At 44.6% G+C, this 18435-nt stretch overlaps 1 protein-coding gene across 2 annotated transcripts in view; it reads left to right on the plus strand.

Moving 5' to 3' along the window:
* The window catches only part of ARMH1 (armadillo like helical domain containing 1), a 51530-nt gene that overhangs the window by 1936 nt on the left and 31159 nt on the right, over positions 1-18435 (plus strand). For both annotated transcript variants that reach the window (XM_012775952.3, XM_012775951.2), the window contains exons 2-3: positions 13650-13774; positions 15097-15324. In XM_012775952.3, the coding sequence (XP_012631406.1) occupies positions 15119-15324 (206 nt within the window). In that variant the 5' untranslated portion in view covers positions 13650-13774; positions 15097-15118. The remainder of the gene's footprint in view (positions 1-13649; positions 13775-15096; positions 15325-18435) is intronic.

Raw genomic sequence — 18435 nt, forward strand, 5'->3', positions numbered from 1 at the left:
AAGAATCAGCTGGGTGTGGTGGCTCACGCCTGTAATCCTAGCACTCTGGGAGGCTGAGGTTGGCGGATCGCTCAAGGTCAGGAGTTCGAAACCAGCCTGAGCAAGAGCGAGACCCCATCTCTACTATAAATAGAAAGACATTAATTGGCCAACTAATATATATAGAAAAAATTAGCCGGGCATGGTGGTGCATGCCTGTAGTCCCAGCTACTCGGGAGGCTGAGGCAGGAGGATTGCTTGAGCCCAGGAGTTTGAGGTTGCTGTGAGCTAGGCTGACGCCATGGTACTCACTCTAGCCTGGACAACAAAGCGAGACTCTGTCTCAAAAAAAAAAAAAAAGTCTAAAAGAATCCACTGGATTTAGAAACAAGGAAGTTGTTGACCTTTGCAGGTACAGTTTTAGTGGAGTGATGGGAGCAGAGGTCAAATTACAGTGGCTTGCAAAGTGGATGGGAAGATTGCATGTACAATACACTTTCAAGAAGTGTGGCCATTTAGGAGAAGAAATAGAGAAGGCAATAACTGGAAGGAGACACAGGTTTTTATTCAGATGGGAGAAATGTTGTTGGCAGGGATCCAGCAAAGAAGAAAATGGTAAAATTATAGGGGAAAGAAGATAACAGAGAGTATTGCTCCTGTAAAAGGAATAAGGTAGAGGATCCAAAGCATTGGTGCAGAAATTCACTTAGAAAGGTGTAGGAACATTTGTATTATGGGAGAAAGAAAGCACATGTATTGAGATTAGTACATTGGTAAGTTTGGTGACAGGAAGCTGAAGGAATTCTCGTTTGATGGTTTCTATTTTCTCTGTCAAATAGGAACATGCTATCAGCCTGTGAAAGTGGGATTGGAATGGGGTGCATGAGGTTGAAAAGAACAGAGAAAGATTAAAATAGCAGCAGTGGAGAATGGGAGCAAAATGACTAACATAGCATACATACTTTGTGGTACTTATGATGGCCCTGTTGAGGTTGGTGACCATTAATTTGTAACAGCAGCAGTTTGCATGGTTATGTAATATGCATTTTGCCCCAAAGAACATTCAGCCACCTAGTGGTGGGTGCAGAGAGGTTCTGAATTGATCTAGGTTTGAGTTTTACCCGGTGGATGCAATGAAAAGGCAAAGGACAAGGAATTTGAGGCTCTTGGCAAAAGAATGATTGAAATGAAGGGCCTTAGGCCGGGTGCGGTGGCTCACCCCGCGCCAGGCCTAAGTAATCTCAGCACTCTGGGAGGCCGAGGCAGGCGGATTGCTTGAGGTCAGGAGTTCAAAACCAGCCTGAGCAAGAGCGAGACCCGTCTCTACTATAAATAGAAAGAAATTAATTGGCCAACTAATATATAGAGAAAAAATTAGTCAGCCATGGTGGCGCATGCCTGTAGTCCCTCCCAGCTACTCGGGAGGCTGAGGCAGCAGGATTGCTTGAGCCCAAGAGTCTGAGGTTGCTGTGAGCTAGGCTGACGCCACAGCACTCACTCTAGCCTGGGCAACAAATCGAGACTTTGTCTCAAAAAAAAAAAAAAGAAAAGAAAAGAAATGAAGGGCCTTAGAAGCTAAACTAGATAGGAGAGTGAAAAAGTCTTATGGACTGTAGGTCCCAATGAAGTCAGAGAACCTATATCTTAGGAATAGTTGAATGAGAGAGTTGTGATCAGAAAGTAGAATAATAAAATTTGAGTAGTTCCAGGTGATGACAAGGTCCAGGGTGTGGCCATGGAAGTGAATGGACAAAGTGGTATACAGGAGACAGAATGCTGCAGTGGCCATTGAAACCCCTCTGGATGGTGGCAAGACTTGAGGAGGGGGGCTGGGTGTGGTGGCTCACGCCTGTAATCGTAGCACTCTGGGAGGCCAAGGTGGGTGGATTGCTTGAGGTCAGGAGTTTGGAAACAGCCTGAACGAGACCCCGTCTCTACTAAAAATAGAAAGAAATTAATTGACCAACTAAAATATATATATACAAAAAATTAACCGGGCATGGTGGTGCATGCCTATAGTCCCAGCTACTCGGGAGGCTGAGGCAGGAGGATTGCTTGAGCCCAGGAGTTTGAGGTTGCTGTGAGCTAGGCTGACGCCACAGCACTCACTCTAGCCTGGGCAACAAAGTGAGACTCTGTCTCAAAAGAAAAAAAAAAAGACTTGAGGAGGGGAAATGTAAGAGGATGCTGGTGCACTAGGTACCAAAGTCTTTGATGAATAAAGCAGGTTGTTCTGGAGCCTCTAGATCAATAGTCCCCAACCTTTTTGTCACCAGGGACAGGTTTCATGGAAGATGATTTTTCCACAGATAGGGGTGGGGAGGGTGGGAAGCAGAGCTCAGGCAGTGATGCAAGCCATGGGGAGCACCTATAAATACAGATGAAGCTTCACTCACTCGCCTACCACTCACCTCCTGCTGTACTACCCCTCCGCATTTCCCCCCTTTCCTAACTTTCATGGAAGACAATTTTTCCATGGATGGGGATGGGGGGGGCGTGGGGGGCAGAGCTCTGTAGCTGGTCCCTAACCAGGGGGGGGACTACAGGTCTAGATGACAGCATGAGGAGGGGCAAAGGTCAGGACAGCTGAATGCCATAACCCTCAAAAATGAGTTGGGATGGGGCGCAGTGGCTCACGCCTGTAATCCTAGCTCTCTGGGAGGCCGAGGTGGGCGGATCGTTTGAGCTCAGGGGTTACAGACCAACCTGAGCAAGAGCGAGACCTGTCTCTACTATAAATAGAAAGAAATTAATTGGCCAGCTAATATATATAGAAAAAATTAGCCAGGCATAGTGGTGCACACCTGTAGTCCCAGCTACTCGGGAGGCTGAGGCAAGAGGATTGCTTGAGCCCAGGAGTTTGAGGTTGCTGTGAGCTAGGCTGACGCCACGGCACTTACTCTAGCCTGGGCAACAAAGCGAGACTCTGTCTCAAAAAAAAAAAATGAGTTGGAATAAGGAACTGGGTTGTCCAGGCACAGTGGCTCATGCCTGTAATCCTGGCACTCCGGGAGGCTGAGGCAGGAGGATTGCTTGAGGTCAGGACTTCGAGACCAACCTGAGCAAGAGCAAGACCCTGTCTCTACTAAAAATAGAAAAATTAGCCAGGCGTGGTGGCGTGTGCCTGTAGGCCCAGTTATTCAGGAGTCTGAAGCAGGAGAAGCACTTGAGCCCAGGATTTTGAGGTTGCTGTGAGCTAGGCTGAGGCCACAGCACTCTAGCTCGGGCAACAGAGTGATACTCTGTCTCAAAAATAAATGAACTGGGTTGGCCTTTGGTGAGGAGACACCAGCCCCGCTTCCAACCCTTAGATCCTGGAGGTGTAAGAGCATAAGCAGCCTCTACCAGGAGGGCCATGCAGAAGTGGAGCCCTGGTGTAGAGCCTGCTGTGGCTGCAGGCTGGAGGTGGGCAGAGTGGCTGGAGAAGCTGAGGATGGAGGAGACTAAGCTGATCAGTAATAAGGGTTTTCGAGGGCAGAGTAAGAAGGGTGGGAAAGGAAGGAAGGATAAGAATGAGTCAAGGAAAACAAAGCATAGAGCAGTGGAGGGGTGAGGAGAGCATGGGTGACCTAGGGAGTTACAGTTTGTGGGGAGAGCATGAAGGAAGGTTTGTAGAGTAGAGTTGCTGGCAGAAGTGAGCCTGGAGAGAGGAAAAGTGGGGTCTATGGGTAGAGAATGAGGGGTGAATCTGGCAGAGGATGAAGACAGAGGGTTTTGTAGGAGAAAGATGGACCAAAGGAGGTTGGTGGGGAGAGGACAGAGGAAAAGGACAGGTGTGGGAAAAGATGGAGGCAGATGGAGTCTGTAGGGAAGTGATGGTTAGTAGTGGGGGGTATTCTGTAAACTGAGTACAAGTTGGGATCAGAAGGGGAGGTCCATGAGAAGGAAGTGACAAATTGGAGTTCATGTGCCACTGAAGTGGAAGTAAAGGCAGGGACACCCTCTTTGGCTGGGCTGGAAGATTGGGGGGAGAATGTTCTCTTTTTCTTTCTATATTTCTATATCTCTAAATGGAGAACTAAGAGTAAGGAGTCAGGGATGGGAGCCTAAGGAAAAAGGCCTCTGTCTCATTCTGCATGTGAAACTTGCAGGAACAAGATAGTGACTGCCTTGTCTCTGAGGCCATCTGGGGACAGTGAGCCAGGCTGGCAGCCCATGCCTTGGAGGCCACATTTTAGAAATGTGCCTTTTGATGATAGGGAAGGAAAAGCCCTCTGGGAGATTTTATTTAGAAACAAAACCTATCGACCTCTTGATTTTTAATACCTTCCTTTGTTTGTTACTAAGGACCTTTGGCTTAGCATGAGAGCTGGGGTTTTTGACATTTTATGATTTTAGTTTCCCTGCATGAAGAAGAACCATTTGGCTGCTATAGAAATGATTTATGGATGAGTCCAGATATATTAATCACCTCTGAAGATGGAAAGGAAATTAAAAACAAAAAGTCCACTCTGGGCTAAAGACAAAGTAGGTTTGTTGTCCTTGCGGAAGACCTTGCCAAGGTTAGAAGGGTACAAACAAACCAATTTGGACCAAAGTTCCTAATCTGGATTTTAATTTCATGTGCTTTGATTTTTCACACCATTTTCTCTCCAAGGTAAAATAGTGACTATTTTAATTGGCTGCCACTTACAGAGAGAGTCCAATAAGCATGATGGCATACGTATATTTTTCTCTGGCATTCCATGTGTGCTCCAGTTCTTATGATCAAGCTGGTGAAGCTGACTTTTACTGCATGCCGCATGCCATGATCAGTTGACTATAAATTAAATCCTCTTTTCCAAAAGCCATTTTCCATTAGTGCTAATTTGTTTGCTTCTCATTTCTACTGATCATTAGAGTCTCTGGTTGTGAGCACCAAATTGGAAATAATTTCTTTGACATTTCAAAAAATTTTCTCCCCCTCTTGAATGCCATTTGGCTGCAGCTAAAGAACATTATGGTTTGCAGAAGAACAGTTCACTCCGATTACAATTTAACTGACCGTTCATGGCACTGAATCCCTGTCCTTAGTGTCCAAAGATGACACTGCTGCTGACATTGCTATTTCCTGTCATAGCTGTAAAATGCCTCATAGACTTTGCACTGGCCTTCTTGGATGTAGATTCTGCCACTGTGCACATGGCGGCTTTGGGAAGTTGGTAGTTTTATGGACCTAATATCATGGACATCAGATATAACCATCTAAACACGAACTGGCTGATTTCTTCCCTCATTCACCCAGCAAGCATTTATTAAACATCTGTTTTGAGCCAGGCTTTGTATCAGGCTCCAAGGCCACAGAGGTAGGGAAGACCAACCAGCCTCTGCCCTTGAGAACTCACACTCTAGTGAGAGGGATGGGTAGATTTTATAGTATAGTAGAGGAAGAAGTAGCATAGATGGGACCAGAACTAAGAGCCCGAGTTGTCCCTGAGAATTTGCCAAAGGCCAGAAAGGAAGCTGGCCATCCCGGATGGCAGAGCAGCACTGAGATGCAGAGGGCCCTGGCAGGGCCTGGGGAGTTGAGAAGATGAGGTCTGTGGTAAAGTGGAAGTGACTGCCGATGAGGTTAGGGTAGCACCAAGTTCTGAAGGGCCTTAAATGCCATTCTGAGGGTTTTTTTTGTTGTATTTTGTTTATGGTTTTGTTTCTCTTTGAGACAGGGTCTTGCTCTGTCGCCCAGGCTGGAGTACAGTGGCATCATCATAGTTCACTGCAACCTCAAACTCCTGGGCTCAAGTGATCCTCTTGCCTCAGCCTCTTGAGTAGCTGGGACTACAGGTACACACCACCATGCCTGGCTAATTTTTTAAATGTTTTTGTAGAGACAGGGTCTCACTATGTTGCCCAGGCTAGTCTCAAACTCCTATCCTCAAGCAATCCTCCTGCCTTGGCCTCCCAAAGTGCTGGGATCACAGGTGTGCGCCACTGTGCCCAGCCTCTATTTTTAGTTTAGACTTTAGCCTTTAGGCCACAGGGAGCTAATGGAGAGACTTGAGGTGAAGAAGGGAAGAACTAGTCAAGTAAAGGCTTCGTTTATGTATTTATTAGGGTTGGTGGGGATTGAGCAAGTGTTTAAGAGGAGCCAAGGGAGATGGAAAGATTGTAGACAGAGGGTAGAATCTAGTGCACATAGGAAGGCTGGGTGCTGACATGGGAATGTTAAGAATGGAGTAGAGGCCACACGCGGGCTCACGCCTGTAATCCTAGCACTCTGAGAGGCCGAGGTGGGCAGATTGCTCAAGGTCAGGAGTTCAAAAACAGCCTGAGCAAGAGCGAGACCCTGTCTCTACTAAAAAAAATAGAAAGAAATGAATTTGCCAACTAAAAATATATAGAAAAAATTAGTTGGGCACAGTGGTGCATGCCTGTAGTCCTAGCTACTCGGGAGGCTGGGGCAGAAGGATCACTGGAGCCCAGGAATTTGAGGTTGCTGTGATCTAGGCTGATGCCAGGGCACTCTAGTCTGGTCAACATGAGACTCTGTCTCAAAAAAAAAAAAAAAAAAAGAATGGAGTGGAGAGGAGGGGGTTGCACTTGATGGGCCCTATATTCTCAGTGAAGTGAGAAAGTGATATCCAGGCATCCTCGATTCCTCCCCCTCTTTTGTCCTACACAGCCAGTTACTCACCAGATCCTGGTGCTTCTACCCCTGTGACATTTCTACTTCTCTCCAACCCTGGTGTCATCAGCATCTTTTGCCAAGATTACAGAAATGACTTCCCAACTGGTGTCCCACATCCAGCTTTGCCCCTTCCAATCCCTTTTCTATGCTATAGTCATAATATTTCTAAAACAAAGCCTTTTCTTGTCACTCTTGATTTAACACCCTTCAGTACCTTCACATTGGCCTCAGGATACAGTGCAAACCTTGCAGCCAAGCCTCTAAGGCCCTTCATCCTCTTGCCTCTGCATGTTTTTCTAGCCTCATCTCTTGCTGCTTCCATCCACATACTGAGCTCCAGCATTCTGAACAATCTCAGGAATGAAACTAAGAGCTAAGTTGTACTGAGTGTTTTCTATATGTTAGGCATTTTATTGACCTTTATAAAATGTAATTATCGGCCGGGCGCGGTGGCTCATGCCTGTAATCCTAGCACTCTGGGAGGCCGAGACGGGCGGATTGCTTGAGATCAGGAGTTCAAAACCAGCCTGAGCAAGAATGAGACCCTGTCTTTACTATAAATAGAAAGAAATTAATTGGCCAACTAATATATATAGAAAAAATTAGCCGGGCATGGTGGTGCATGCCTGTAGTCCCAGCTACTCAGGAGGCTGAGGCAGCAGGATCTCTGGAGCCCAGGAGTTTGAGGTTGCTGTGAGCTAGGCTGACACCACGACACTCACTCTAGCCTGGACAACAAAGCGAGACTCTGTCTCAAAAAAAAATAATAATATATAATTATCACACAGGTAAGGGATCTAAAGCCTAGAGAGGTTATGTAATTTGCGTAAGGTCACACAGCCTGGCAGTGAAAGATCATCCAACTCCAGAGTCCAGGTTCCTAACTACTGTACTATACTGCCTTCCACTTGTACCTCTTTATGCCTTACATTGTCTCACCTCTGAGCCATGACATATTTTATTCTCTCTACCTGGAACACTTTCCTCACCTCTTCCACAGCTGCAGATCGCTTTTCAGCCTAGATGGTGTCTCCTCTGGAAAGCTTTTCATAGCAGCCAGCACCCAAACCAAGGCCAGGTTAGGGTACCTGTCTGTCATTCCCAGAGTATCCTGTACTTACTTCGTCATAGCACTTTACCACACTATTGGTATTGAAGTCACATAGTCATTTCGAAGGTTCTATGCTATGCCCAAACTGTGTATACATTGAGAGCAAGGACTATGTCTTTTTCACATTTAGCCCCAAAGGCCTAGCACAAGGCATGGGACACACTTGTCATTCACTGTTTGTTGATTTCATGTTTAATGGAATTGCTGATAGTGAGGTTGGAGGTGGGTCAGAGGGATTCCTAGTCATGTTTGAGTGTCTTATGAGGTATGTTACTGAAGACTTACATACCATGTGACAGGCACTGGGGCTAGGGGGTGAAGGCAGCAGCCAGGGATGCAGGCAAACCAAGAGAAGATGTCATGACAGGGGGGTGTCAAGGAAGAAAGCATTTTGAGTAAGAAGAATGGTCAGTGATGTTAGTCCTTACAGCAAGAGGACAAGTGAGCAAAGGACTAAGGCATCCTCATTGAACTGGGCTGTTCAGAGGTTATCAGAGGCATTGGTTAAAGTGATACAAGGAAATGGCAGGGGGCATTGGGTTGAGGAAAGATGGTCAGTGGGGAAACAGAAAAGAGTGTAGATAGTTTTTCAGAAGCTTTGCTGTAAAGTGAGAAAACCAGAGAGATGAGAAGAGGTGAGGTTCAGGTTTTTGTTTTGATGTTTGCTTATTTTTCTTTAAAGATAGGCAAAAATTAAGTAGGCTAACAAGAACAATGCTTACATAGAGGGGTTGAGGATACAAGAGAGAGGGAGTACTGAGTGGAGTGAGGGCTGTGGGGAGGCAGGCAGGATGGGGATGCCAAGCTGTGGGAGAGGGGAAGAGAGGAAAAAGAGAAGGACGGATGAAAGAGGAGGACTATGAAGACATTCTTACCTAAAGGCCTGTATCTTTCTTTGTTGGGCCCAAGCGTAGATCTGAGAACAGATGGAGGCGGCAGGAGAGTAAAGAGCTTGGAACCGTAGGCTTCACAGGTGGAGTGGTTCTGGCTAGTCACAGAGCACAGGGCAGGGGCACTCAAACTGCGGACTGTGGCCACTAAGGACATTTATCCCGCGGGGTGTTTTTGCCGCCGCTGCCTGTCCTGCTTAGCAGCCAACTCGTTCTAGGCCCACAGTGCGCATGTGTGGAATGTGCACCTCACTCTCCAAGGGCCCTCTGAGGGACAGTGAACTGGCTCCCTGTTTAAAAAGCTTGAGGACCCCTGGAGGGTGTTGGTCATGAGTTGGAGGTGAAGGTTGGAGGTCACTGGAGTCTGGATTTGGGCCTCTCCTCTGAGCTTCAACAGAACCCGGGATATGTCCTGTCAGAGACACTCTTCATTAAAATCAGCTGGTTGCTTGTCCCTCTGCCCTGCCAGTCTGTAAGTGCCCTGAGGGCAGGGACTATGCTTGTTACCCAGTGCCAATTCCAGTGCTTGGCTCGGAGTTGGCAACATCTGTTTAATTAACTAATGTGCGGAGTTAAGGAAATTAAAGTGTTCATTATGATGGCACAGCATTGGATGTCAGTTTAAGTAACACTTATTGAGCGCCGTTATCTGCCAGGGATCATGCTAGCCACCCAAATTAGGAAGATGGAACGTATTGATGTTGAAATTGCCTAGTAGCTCTTGGGTAAACTGGAAGACTTATGTGTCAAAGCCATTGATGAACGTGTGGGAGTGGCCAGTAAATCAGTGCTGAGGCAAGGGAGAGGGGGGAGGAAAGAAAGCCGGCCTCAGAGGACTTAGAAACAGCAGCGGGGAACATAGACCGTGGTTGTGAAGTGTCGGGCAGTGGGCACCTCCTCTTGCTTCCTGCTAGAAGCAGTGGAGTGTCAGGTTTCAGCTGGGTCAAAATTTGACTGGAAGTTCTTTGGGCTAAAATGTTTGAGACTTTATCCTGAGGATAACAGGGAACCACTAAAGAGTTTTAAACAGGGAACTCTGTCAGGTTTGTACTTTAAAAAATCTCACATCACTGAGTTTAGGATGGGGTAAGCCCAAAGAGCAGTTATCACATGAGGGATGAAGGTGTAAACTAACATAGTGGCAGTGGAGACAAAGATATATAGATTGATCGGAGGGAGGTTTAGGAGGTATAATTGGCAGAACATGGCAACAGTTCAGGTAAGGAGGGTGAGGCAGAGGAATAAGTCAAAGGTCGCTCTTGAGTGACTGGGAGGGTGTGGACCCACGCACTGAAGTAGGACCAGCACAGGGGAGGGGCAGCTGTGAGGAGCTGATGAGTTTGGTTTGGGACTTGCTGACTTGAGGAGCCTGTGAGACACACCAGTGAGGAGTCCACTAGTCATTTAAGTACAAGTAGGATCTGGGGCTCAGGCAGGAGGCCCAGGCTGTGGAGTCAGATTTAGGAACTGGAAATCATATGCCTCTCGACATAATCTGAAGTGATAGGGTGAAGGAGGTCAACCAGGAGATTACAAGGCATGGGAAGAGAACTAAGAGCAGGAGAAGGACCTGTAAAGCGCCCAAGGAGGATCCAGAGAGTCAGGAATTGAACCAGGGGGTTAGGAAAGGAATTCTGAGAAGAGAGTCACTCACAATCCATCAGAGAGGCCAGGCATGCGCCACCGCATTTGACAGCAAGAGGTTATTGGTGACATTTTGGAGCACCAGGGAGAATAGGATCAGTGCCTTTGGCTTAATGGAAAAAACCTGGACTTTGAAGTTATATACAAATCTGAGTTCAAATCCCATTTCTACCCCTTTTTAGCTGTGAGACCTTCAATAAACTGGCAAACCTTTTTAAACTTTAGTTTCTTCAGGGGAAAATTGTGGATAATAACTATCTCCTGAGGATCTTAAGAGGATTAAAACAAATGTATTATATATATATAAAATATTATATAATATATATTAACAATATATAATATACTATATGATGTATTATATATAATATTATATAATATATTATAATATATATCACATATAAATAAAAAATGGTTTGTGGCTAGTTCTTAATAAACATTAAAAAAATGTTTCTTCTCCCTGACATCCCTCCCCTCTTACTGTGCTGGTCAAGACGCATCTAAGCTACAGAACTTATCCCAGCAACTGACTCTTTGAAATTGGCATATTTCTCTCTTTTTCCCATTATTCTCCTCTATTTAATTCTTTTAAAAGTAGTATTTAATGGGTTTTTGTTTTCTTTTTCTTTTTTTTTTCTTTTGCAATCCTCATCAAATCTTACTTTGGAGAAAAGAAGAGATAAAAATAAACAAATAATATAAAAGTAGAGATAATACATAAATAAATAATATGTGGCTAGAGATGCTTGGTTAGCATGATTGCTGCCCTGTATCTCACCTCCCTTCTCAAAACCTTAGCAACATAACACTACAGAAGTATAGTAGGCATGAAGATACAAAAGTTCAGAGAAGGAGGCGACAGCAAATGACAGAATTCAATAAATATTTGGAAAGTTGAAGGCAGGTGGGGGGATGTCAACTGGCTCGAAGTAGAGGAAATTGCCAACTAAGTGCCAAGGAGAGATCAACAACAAGAAGTCAGTCATTTAAATCAGCCAGTCTAAATTCTAAGAGGCTTAATACTTGGAAGCACAAGTTACCAGAGAATGTCAGAAATGAGATATGGAACTGAACACAGAGGAATTGGCTGACGTCTGTGTGCAGACCACTTCACCCCTACTTCAGAGCTCCTCTCTCAACAGCCAAGCAAGCACTGCAAACTCTCTTGCTGCATGAAGAGGAAGGAAACTGGACTCTGGAGGCCCCCGTACTTAGGGACCTCAGGAATCATTTGAAGATCGGGGATGAGACATAGGTTGGAAAACTGAATGTTGGAGGGAAGGTCTACATACTGCATTGCATCAGCCCTTTCCCCCACCCAACTTCCAGTATGCCAACAGCCAGGCATTTATCACCCCCACACTCCCACCCTCTCTGGGCAAGTAGAAAAGTCTTTTCCAGAGACTCTGATGACTGTAGGAGGAGGGGAAAAAACCTCCAATGACTGACATTTATGAATTCTCCAGCAAAAAAAATAGTTGCTTAATAAAGAAATTTCCAAATACTGAAGGACACAGTACCTAATTAAAAGAGCCCACCAAGGGCTTCATAAGTGAAAAAAGACTTGCACAAAGGCGTATCATCATACAGTTTCAGAAGACGTTTTAAGGTCATCAGGAATGAAAAAACAAGCCACAGACAAAGGCACAGGAATCAGGATGACATCAGACTTCTCAGCAGCAACAGCAACTGGGGAGGCTCAATCTGAGGGAAGCTTATTTCTAACATGGGGTTATGGTATTATGTCCAGCCAACCCAATGTGGGGTCAAAAAAGATATTTTCAGACGTTTCAGGACACATACCCACACATACAAAAAATGCTCATCTCTTAGGAAGCTACTAGAGGATGTGCTTCAACAAAACAAGGGAATAAATAAAGAAGGAAGATGTGGGATCCAGGAAATGGGCGTCCAACAGAGAAGCATGGCAAAAGGGGATCCTGGGACATTTGTGTACCAACTAAAGTGGAACTAAAGTCCCAACTAAAGTGGAAAGACAGATGTGTGGGACAGAGATTTCTAGGGAAAAGATGGAACTGATCAGTTATGGGTTGAACATTTGGAAAAATTGCTACATGTTTGTAATACTTGGAAAAAATACCTCTAGGTACTTCAAGCTAAACAATTGAAAAGAGAAATATACCTGCTATTACACATCCACTAAAAAAAAAAAAAAAAAAAAAAAAAAAAAAAAAAAAAAAAGAAAAGAGAAATAACAATTATTAACTCCCAGGTAAAACCAATTGTAACAAAAGGCAATGTAATAGTAATATACTACCTGAGTGAAGAGTCTATTTATTCGGTCAATAATGTAAACACTATTGATTTTTTTTTTTTTTTTTTGAGACAGAGTCTCACTCTGTTGCCTGGGCTAGAGTGCTGTGGTGTCAGCCTGGCTCACAGCAACCTCAAACTCTTGGGCTCAAGCAATCCTTCTGTCTCAGCCTCCCAAGTAGCTGGGACTACAGGCATGCCCGGCTGATTTTTTCTATACATTTTTAGTTGGCCACTTAATTTATTTCTATTTTTTTTAGTAGAGACAGGGTCTCACTGTTGCTCAGGCTGGTTTCGAACTCCTGACCTTGAACAATCCACCTGCCTCGGCCTCCCAGAGTGCTAGGATTACAGGCGTGAGCCACCATGCCTGGCTTAACACTATTGATTTAACTGTAAATCGTGGGAAACTATACTGCTAGGATAGAGGAGAAAAAGTGGGGGTTTGGCCGGGCGCAGTGGCTCACGCCTGTAAGGTGGCAAGGGGTGAAGCAGGTACTATTACTATTTGATTTTTTACAAAATTGCAAGTGGCGGAACTGAGGCTTGAACCCAGTCTGACTCCAAATCTCATGTTCTTCCACTTTGCCACAAGATGGGGAGCTCCTCAAGGTCCCTGCAGTGCTGTATTCATCTCTGCATCTCCCACAGAACCTTATACAGAGCCACGTGATGGGACTTCACTACATACTTACGATTTAGAGCTGCATCGCTGTGACCTTTAAAGCTGCCATGTGTGGGTTTTTGTTTTCCTGTTTCAAAAGGAGAAGAGAGGGGAAGACAGAAACCCAAGGAAACCTTGAGGGGCCATGACAATGGAGTGTCCTGCTCAGAGTTTCCTACCCGTGGTGTCCTGGAGTTGCTGCGTGCATTCCGGATAGCACTTTTGAGTTTTGATGCTAGAAAGGTCCCTCCAAGGCAGGGCAGGGGCACAGGGTCCTTTCCTGCCTGATAAAGCTAGTGGTGGTATCTCCACCCCTCCTCCCTGGGGTCTGCAACAGCCACTCGCCCCCAATTTCTTGAGGCCAGTTTGGCTGTGGAAGGTGACCACAGGCTCTGAAAGTTACCCTCAGACCTGTGACTATAATGGCATTCACAGTGATTGATGGAGGATCCCATGAAGGGTTTTGGTCATTTTTGTGTTTAGGCTGGTCCGCAGTTATTTACCTGGTTCTTAAGGCTGGCTGGATTCCGTGACTGTGTCTGTTGCTGAGGCTACGTGGACGCCCTTCCTGGGAGCACACATCCAGTGTCCTCTGGGGAGCAGTGGAGGTTGGTGTGTATGTGTGTCTGTCTCAGCATGCCTCTGATTATTGCTTCCTAATAAAATTCTGATAGCTGGGCCCCATCAATATCTCAAATACATGTGAGGAAACGTTAATTTAGAATCAATTTTAGGATGTTTCAGACTGTAAAGTCCTTTTAACTAGATCTCTGGCGAAGATGTAGAAGCACTTTATGGGACTGTAAATTTCATGTTGAACAGTCTTGGTGAAATACACATCTCCCCTACACACAAGCTGTTCTCTCCATATCAATCATGGCCCCTGCAAGTAATGTTTCACAAATATTCTGTAAATCACAGAAAACCCTATGATAATGTGAAATATGACTTTCACTTGTCTGTTAGACAAAAGAATCGCACATGCCTCTCTCCCATCAGCACTAACATTTGTTATGGATAATAACACTTTCAATCACAACTATTTTTGGAAAACGGGTTTATTTTAAACCTTCCCTCCCCCACTGAAAACATTCTCCCAAGGACACAGACTCCTACAAACCACAGCCCATTAATCCAACTATGGAATGGGAACTTTTTCTTCCCACTAACTTTTTTTTTTTTGAGTTGTTTTTAAGAGTTAGTATAAAAGTCCAAGGTACAAGGTTAAGGAGCGCTTTACCTTAACTGACTGGCATGGGGGGGGCAGGTCTCTCAAGACCCCAAATCTCTGATTCCCTGTGACGTAAGCTGTGGGAGAGGCCCAAATTTTTAGCAAGTACCTTTATCTCAGCTGGATCCTGTGGCCTTTTAGCTGCTGGCATCAGCAGAGAAACCAAAGAGCTAAAATTTCAGCTCTTCTGGAACCCATTCTACTAAGTGCAGTATCTCAAGAATGGAAAAACAAGCACCACATGTACTCACCAGCAAATTGGTATTAACGGATCAACACCTAAGTGGACATATAGGAATAACATTTATTGGGTTTGGGGCAGGGGGGAGGAAGGGATGGGTATATACAAACATAATGAGTGAGATATGCAACGTCTGGGGGATGGTCACGCTTAAAGCTCTGACTCAAGGGGGGAGGGGGGCATGGGCAATATACGTAACCTTAACATTTGTACCCCCATAATATGCTGAAATTAAAAAAATAGAAAAAATTTAAAAAATTAAATTTCAGCTCTTAAGGAGCAGACATTTAGTACCTTGATGTTCTTAATTCCATTACACCCCACGTGACTATACTCATGGGCGTGGTAGAGGCTTACCCTGCCTCCAGTTGGTTGCTAGAAAAGCAAAACCCACAAAGTAATGGGCTTGCATGATTCTAAACATTCTGGTAACCTGTCTGTTTTCCCTCCCTCTGTAGCCAACTTCAGGACTGATTGATCATGACTTCTATAAAAGAGCAGGCAGCAATTAGCAGGCTCTTAAGTTTCTTACAGGAATGGGACAATGCTGGCCAAGGGGCAAGGAATCACATCCTCGACTGTTTCATCAAAAACAACCAAGGCAAAACTGCCCCTGAGTTGGAGCAGGAGTTTTCCCAGGGAGCCAGCTTGTTCCTGGTTCGCTTGACCACCTCACTTAGAATCAAGTATCCTTTGCTGAGCAGAAAAAAATTAGGCAACCTTCAAAAGAGAAAGAGAGAGAAGATTGTCGAAGGAGTTCTCTCTTGATTCTCTAATATTTTAGAACAGGACATCTGGTGATAAAAATATCATCCCCAAAGTCAAGAACTCCCTCCACTTCCTGTCTTCCAACCTACAATTGTATCCTCATTCTCACCCCTAAGCTCTTTTGTTCCCATCAGACTGGAAGCAGGTATTCCTTCTGTCTGGGGCTGATCATCTCTTTGTACTACATTTGAATCCCCTCCCATCTCTCTATTTTTTCTGTCCTGTATCTTTCACCTTTGCCTCTCATTTTCAGCTTTTTTCATCAGCATTTATATATGCCAAAATCTCTTCTACCTTGAAAAATAAAATTAAACCCCTATCTCAAACCTATATTCCACCTAGCTTCTGCTCTTCATGGTGCTGCATTTTTTTTTTTTTAAGAAGAGGGTCTCTCTCTGTTGCCCAAGTTGGTCTTGAACTCCTGAGCTCAAGCAATCCTCCCACCTCCTTGGCCTCCCAAAGTACTATGATTATAGGCATGAGCCACCACACCCAGCCTATTAAGCTTCTTGAAAAGGTTGTTGATGCTCCCTGTTTCCTCTAGCTATAGTCTGACTTCTGTTCTTCCCACTCCACTGAGGCAGGTCTTGCTAAGGTTACCGATGTTTTTCTAGTAGTAAAACCCAGTGACCTCAGTCTTATATGTGACCTCTCAGTGGCATTTGTCACTCAACCTTTCCTACTTCTCAAAACACTCTTCCCTTGTTTTTTGTGATACCAGTTCTCTTGGTTTTCTCCTTTCCGTCTGTGTGTTCCTTCTTTTCTTCAGCCATCCCTTAAATGTCAGTATTCCTTGTGATTGTATCCACTTCCTTCTTGTCTGCTCATTCTCAGATTCTCCCTGAGTGGCTAATCATTGGCATGATGACAACACCACTCCAGTTTGAGGACTCTCAAATGTGTATCCCTACCCAAATTTCTCTCTGGAATCTGAGTTCCATACCTACACATCCAACTACTATATCCACTCATACGCCACAGGACGAGTCTCACACATCTGGCTTTGTAAACTAGGGGAATGAATGGGTGCCATTATGCAGGAAGAGAAGAGAAGAAAAGGAGCAAGTTTGGTTTGGGACTTGTTGAATTTGAGGTGCCTGGGCTCAGGATCTCTGGAGGCAGATTAGGGATGAAGATAGATTTGGTCACCATCAAGGTGATGGTTCAAATTATGGGTGGATTTGAGGATATTCCTGGTCTGTGTGCCGATAGCACTCTATGGTTTCATCTCAGATCCTCTTATTGTACATTTTTCACCTTGCCTGAGCCCTCCCCCCTTCTCTAAACCCCCTCCTTGTTTGACTAACTCCTGCTGTATTATTCAGGTCTCAATTTACACATCACTTTCTCAGGAAGCCTATTTCTGATCTCCCGACTACCTTAGGGCCCCGTGTTATACCTACTCATAGCATTTCATCTACCTTAATAGTCATAACATTTCATTATTATTAATTGCTTAATATCTCTCTTCCCACCCCCATTGGATTATAGGATCTATGAGGGCAAGAATTGCATCTGTTCTACTCATCTCTGTATTTCTAACACCTAGCACTATGCCTGGTATATGTTTGCTGAATAAAGGAATCAATGAACCAGAGAGTCTGCCCCTGGACAGAATTAAAGGTTTTTAAGTAAACACAGCTCTCTTTTTCTTTCTTTCTTTTTTTTTTTTTTTTTTGTTGTTGTTGTTGTTGAGACAAAGTCTCGCTTTGTTGCCCAGGCTAGAGTGAGTGCCATGGCGTCAGCCTAGCTCACAGCAACCTCAAACTCCTGGGCTCAAGCAATCCTTCTGCCTCAGCCTCCCAAATAGCTGGGACTACAGGCATGTGCCACCATGCCCCGCTAATTTTTTCTATATATATTAGTTAGCCAATTAATTTCTTTTTATTTATAGTAGAGACAGGGTCTCGCTCTTGCTCGGGCTGGTTTTGAACTCCTGACCTCGAGCAATCTGCCCGCCTCGGCCTCCCAGAGAGCTAGGATTACAGGCGTGAGCCACCGTGCCGCCCCTCTCTTTTTCTTATATTTAAGTCATTGATAAAATTATTATTCAGACTCAAGCACAGGCCATAGGAAATACTACTGAATATACGTCTAGGTTGAGGTTGAACCTTATGTTCTCAGATGTTGTGATATGTAAAGGAGGTTCAGAATGCAAATTACCAGCCTACCTCCCCCATCCACAGGGTTCTGATTTAGTAGACTGAGGGTGGGGCCCTGGACTCTTTATTTCTAATAAGCACCCAGGTGACTCTGGTGTCAGTGGTCCACAGATCATGCTTGGGAAACACTGCTGCCTATAACCTGGCTCCTGTCCCTACAACTCATGACACTAACCTCACCAAGCATATGAGCAGCCTCCTTATTTTCCTTCCTTGTCTCCCTTGACAACATATTCCACTTAACCACAGGGTGAGGTGAATGAGGCAGAGGCAGAGTAAGATCCTGCCTTTATCTAAAATGTTGATATTTTATTCCTCATGGATTTTTATATTAATTTGAGTTTTTAAAATATCGCATTGAAATATTATTTGATCACTGAGTTTTTCAGTGCACCTTTAAATTTCAGACCCAAAGCAAGTGCCTTCCTCACCACATCCTGGTGTCCCTGCCCTGCTTTTCCACTGCCCCTTCTCAAGCTGTCCTCGCCTTCTACCTTCTTCTGCTGCTATTTCAGTCACTATTACAGGATCTTTCCTGGTGACCCCTTAAGTGTGAGTGTTTCCAAGGATTCTGTGTTCAGTTCATTTCTTTTGTTACTTGATCATTACCCTTACTGCATTAGGCATTATCTCATTCTTCTCCATATCTCAAGTGCCATACAGAATGCCTAACATGTAGTGAGCACTCAGTCAGTGCTTACTGAATGACTGAATGAACCGTGCATTTAATACACTGTCACAGATTTCATTTCTATACCTAGAATTATGCATAATTTCCTAACTTTTTGTGACCTTGTCATACAACAGAGAAAATAGACTGGCTAAAGTATTTTGAATTAGTGATTCCATTTCTCCCCAGGCCTCCTG

This window comes from Microcebus murinus, chromosome 2, assembly GCF_040939455.1.
Source record: "Microcebus murinus isolate Inina chromosome 2, M.murinus_Inina_mat1.0, whole genome shotgun sequence".
Taxonomy (NCBI): domain Eukaryota; kingdom Metazoa; phylum Chordata; class Mammalia; order Primates; family Cheirogaleidae; genus Microcebus; species Microcebus murinus.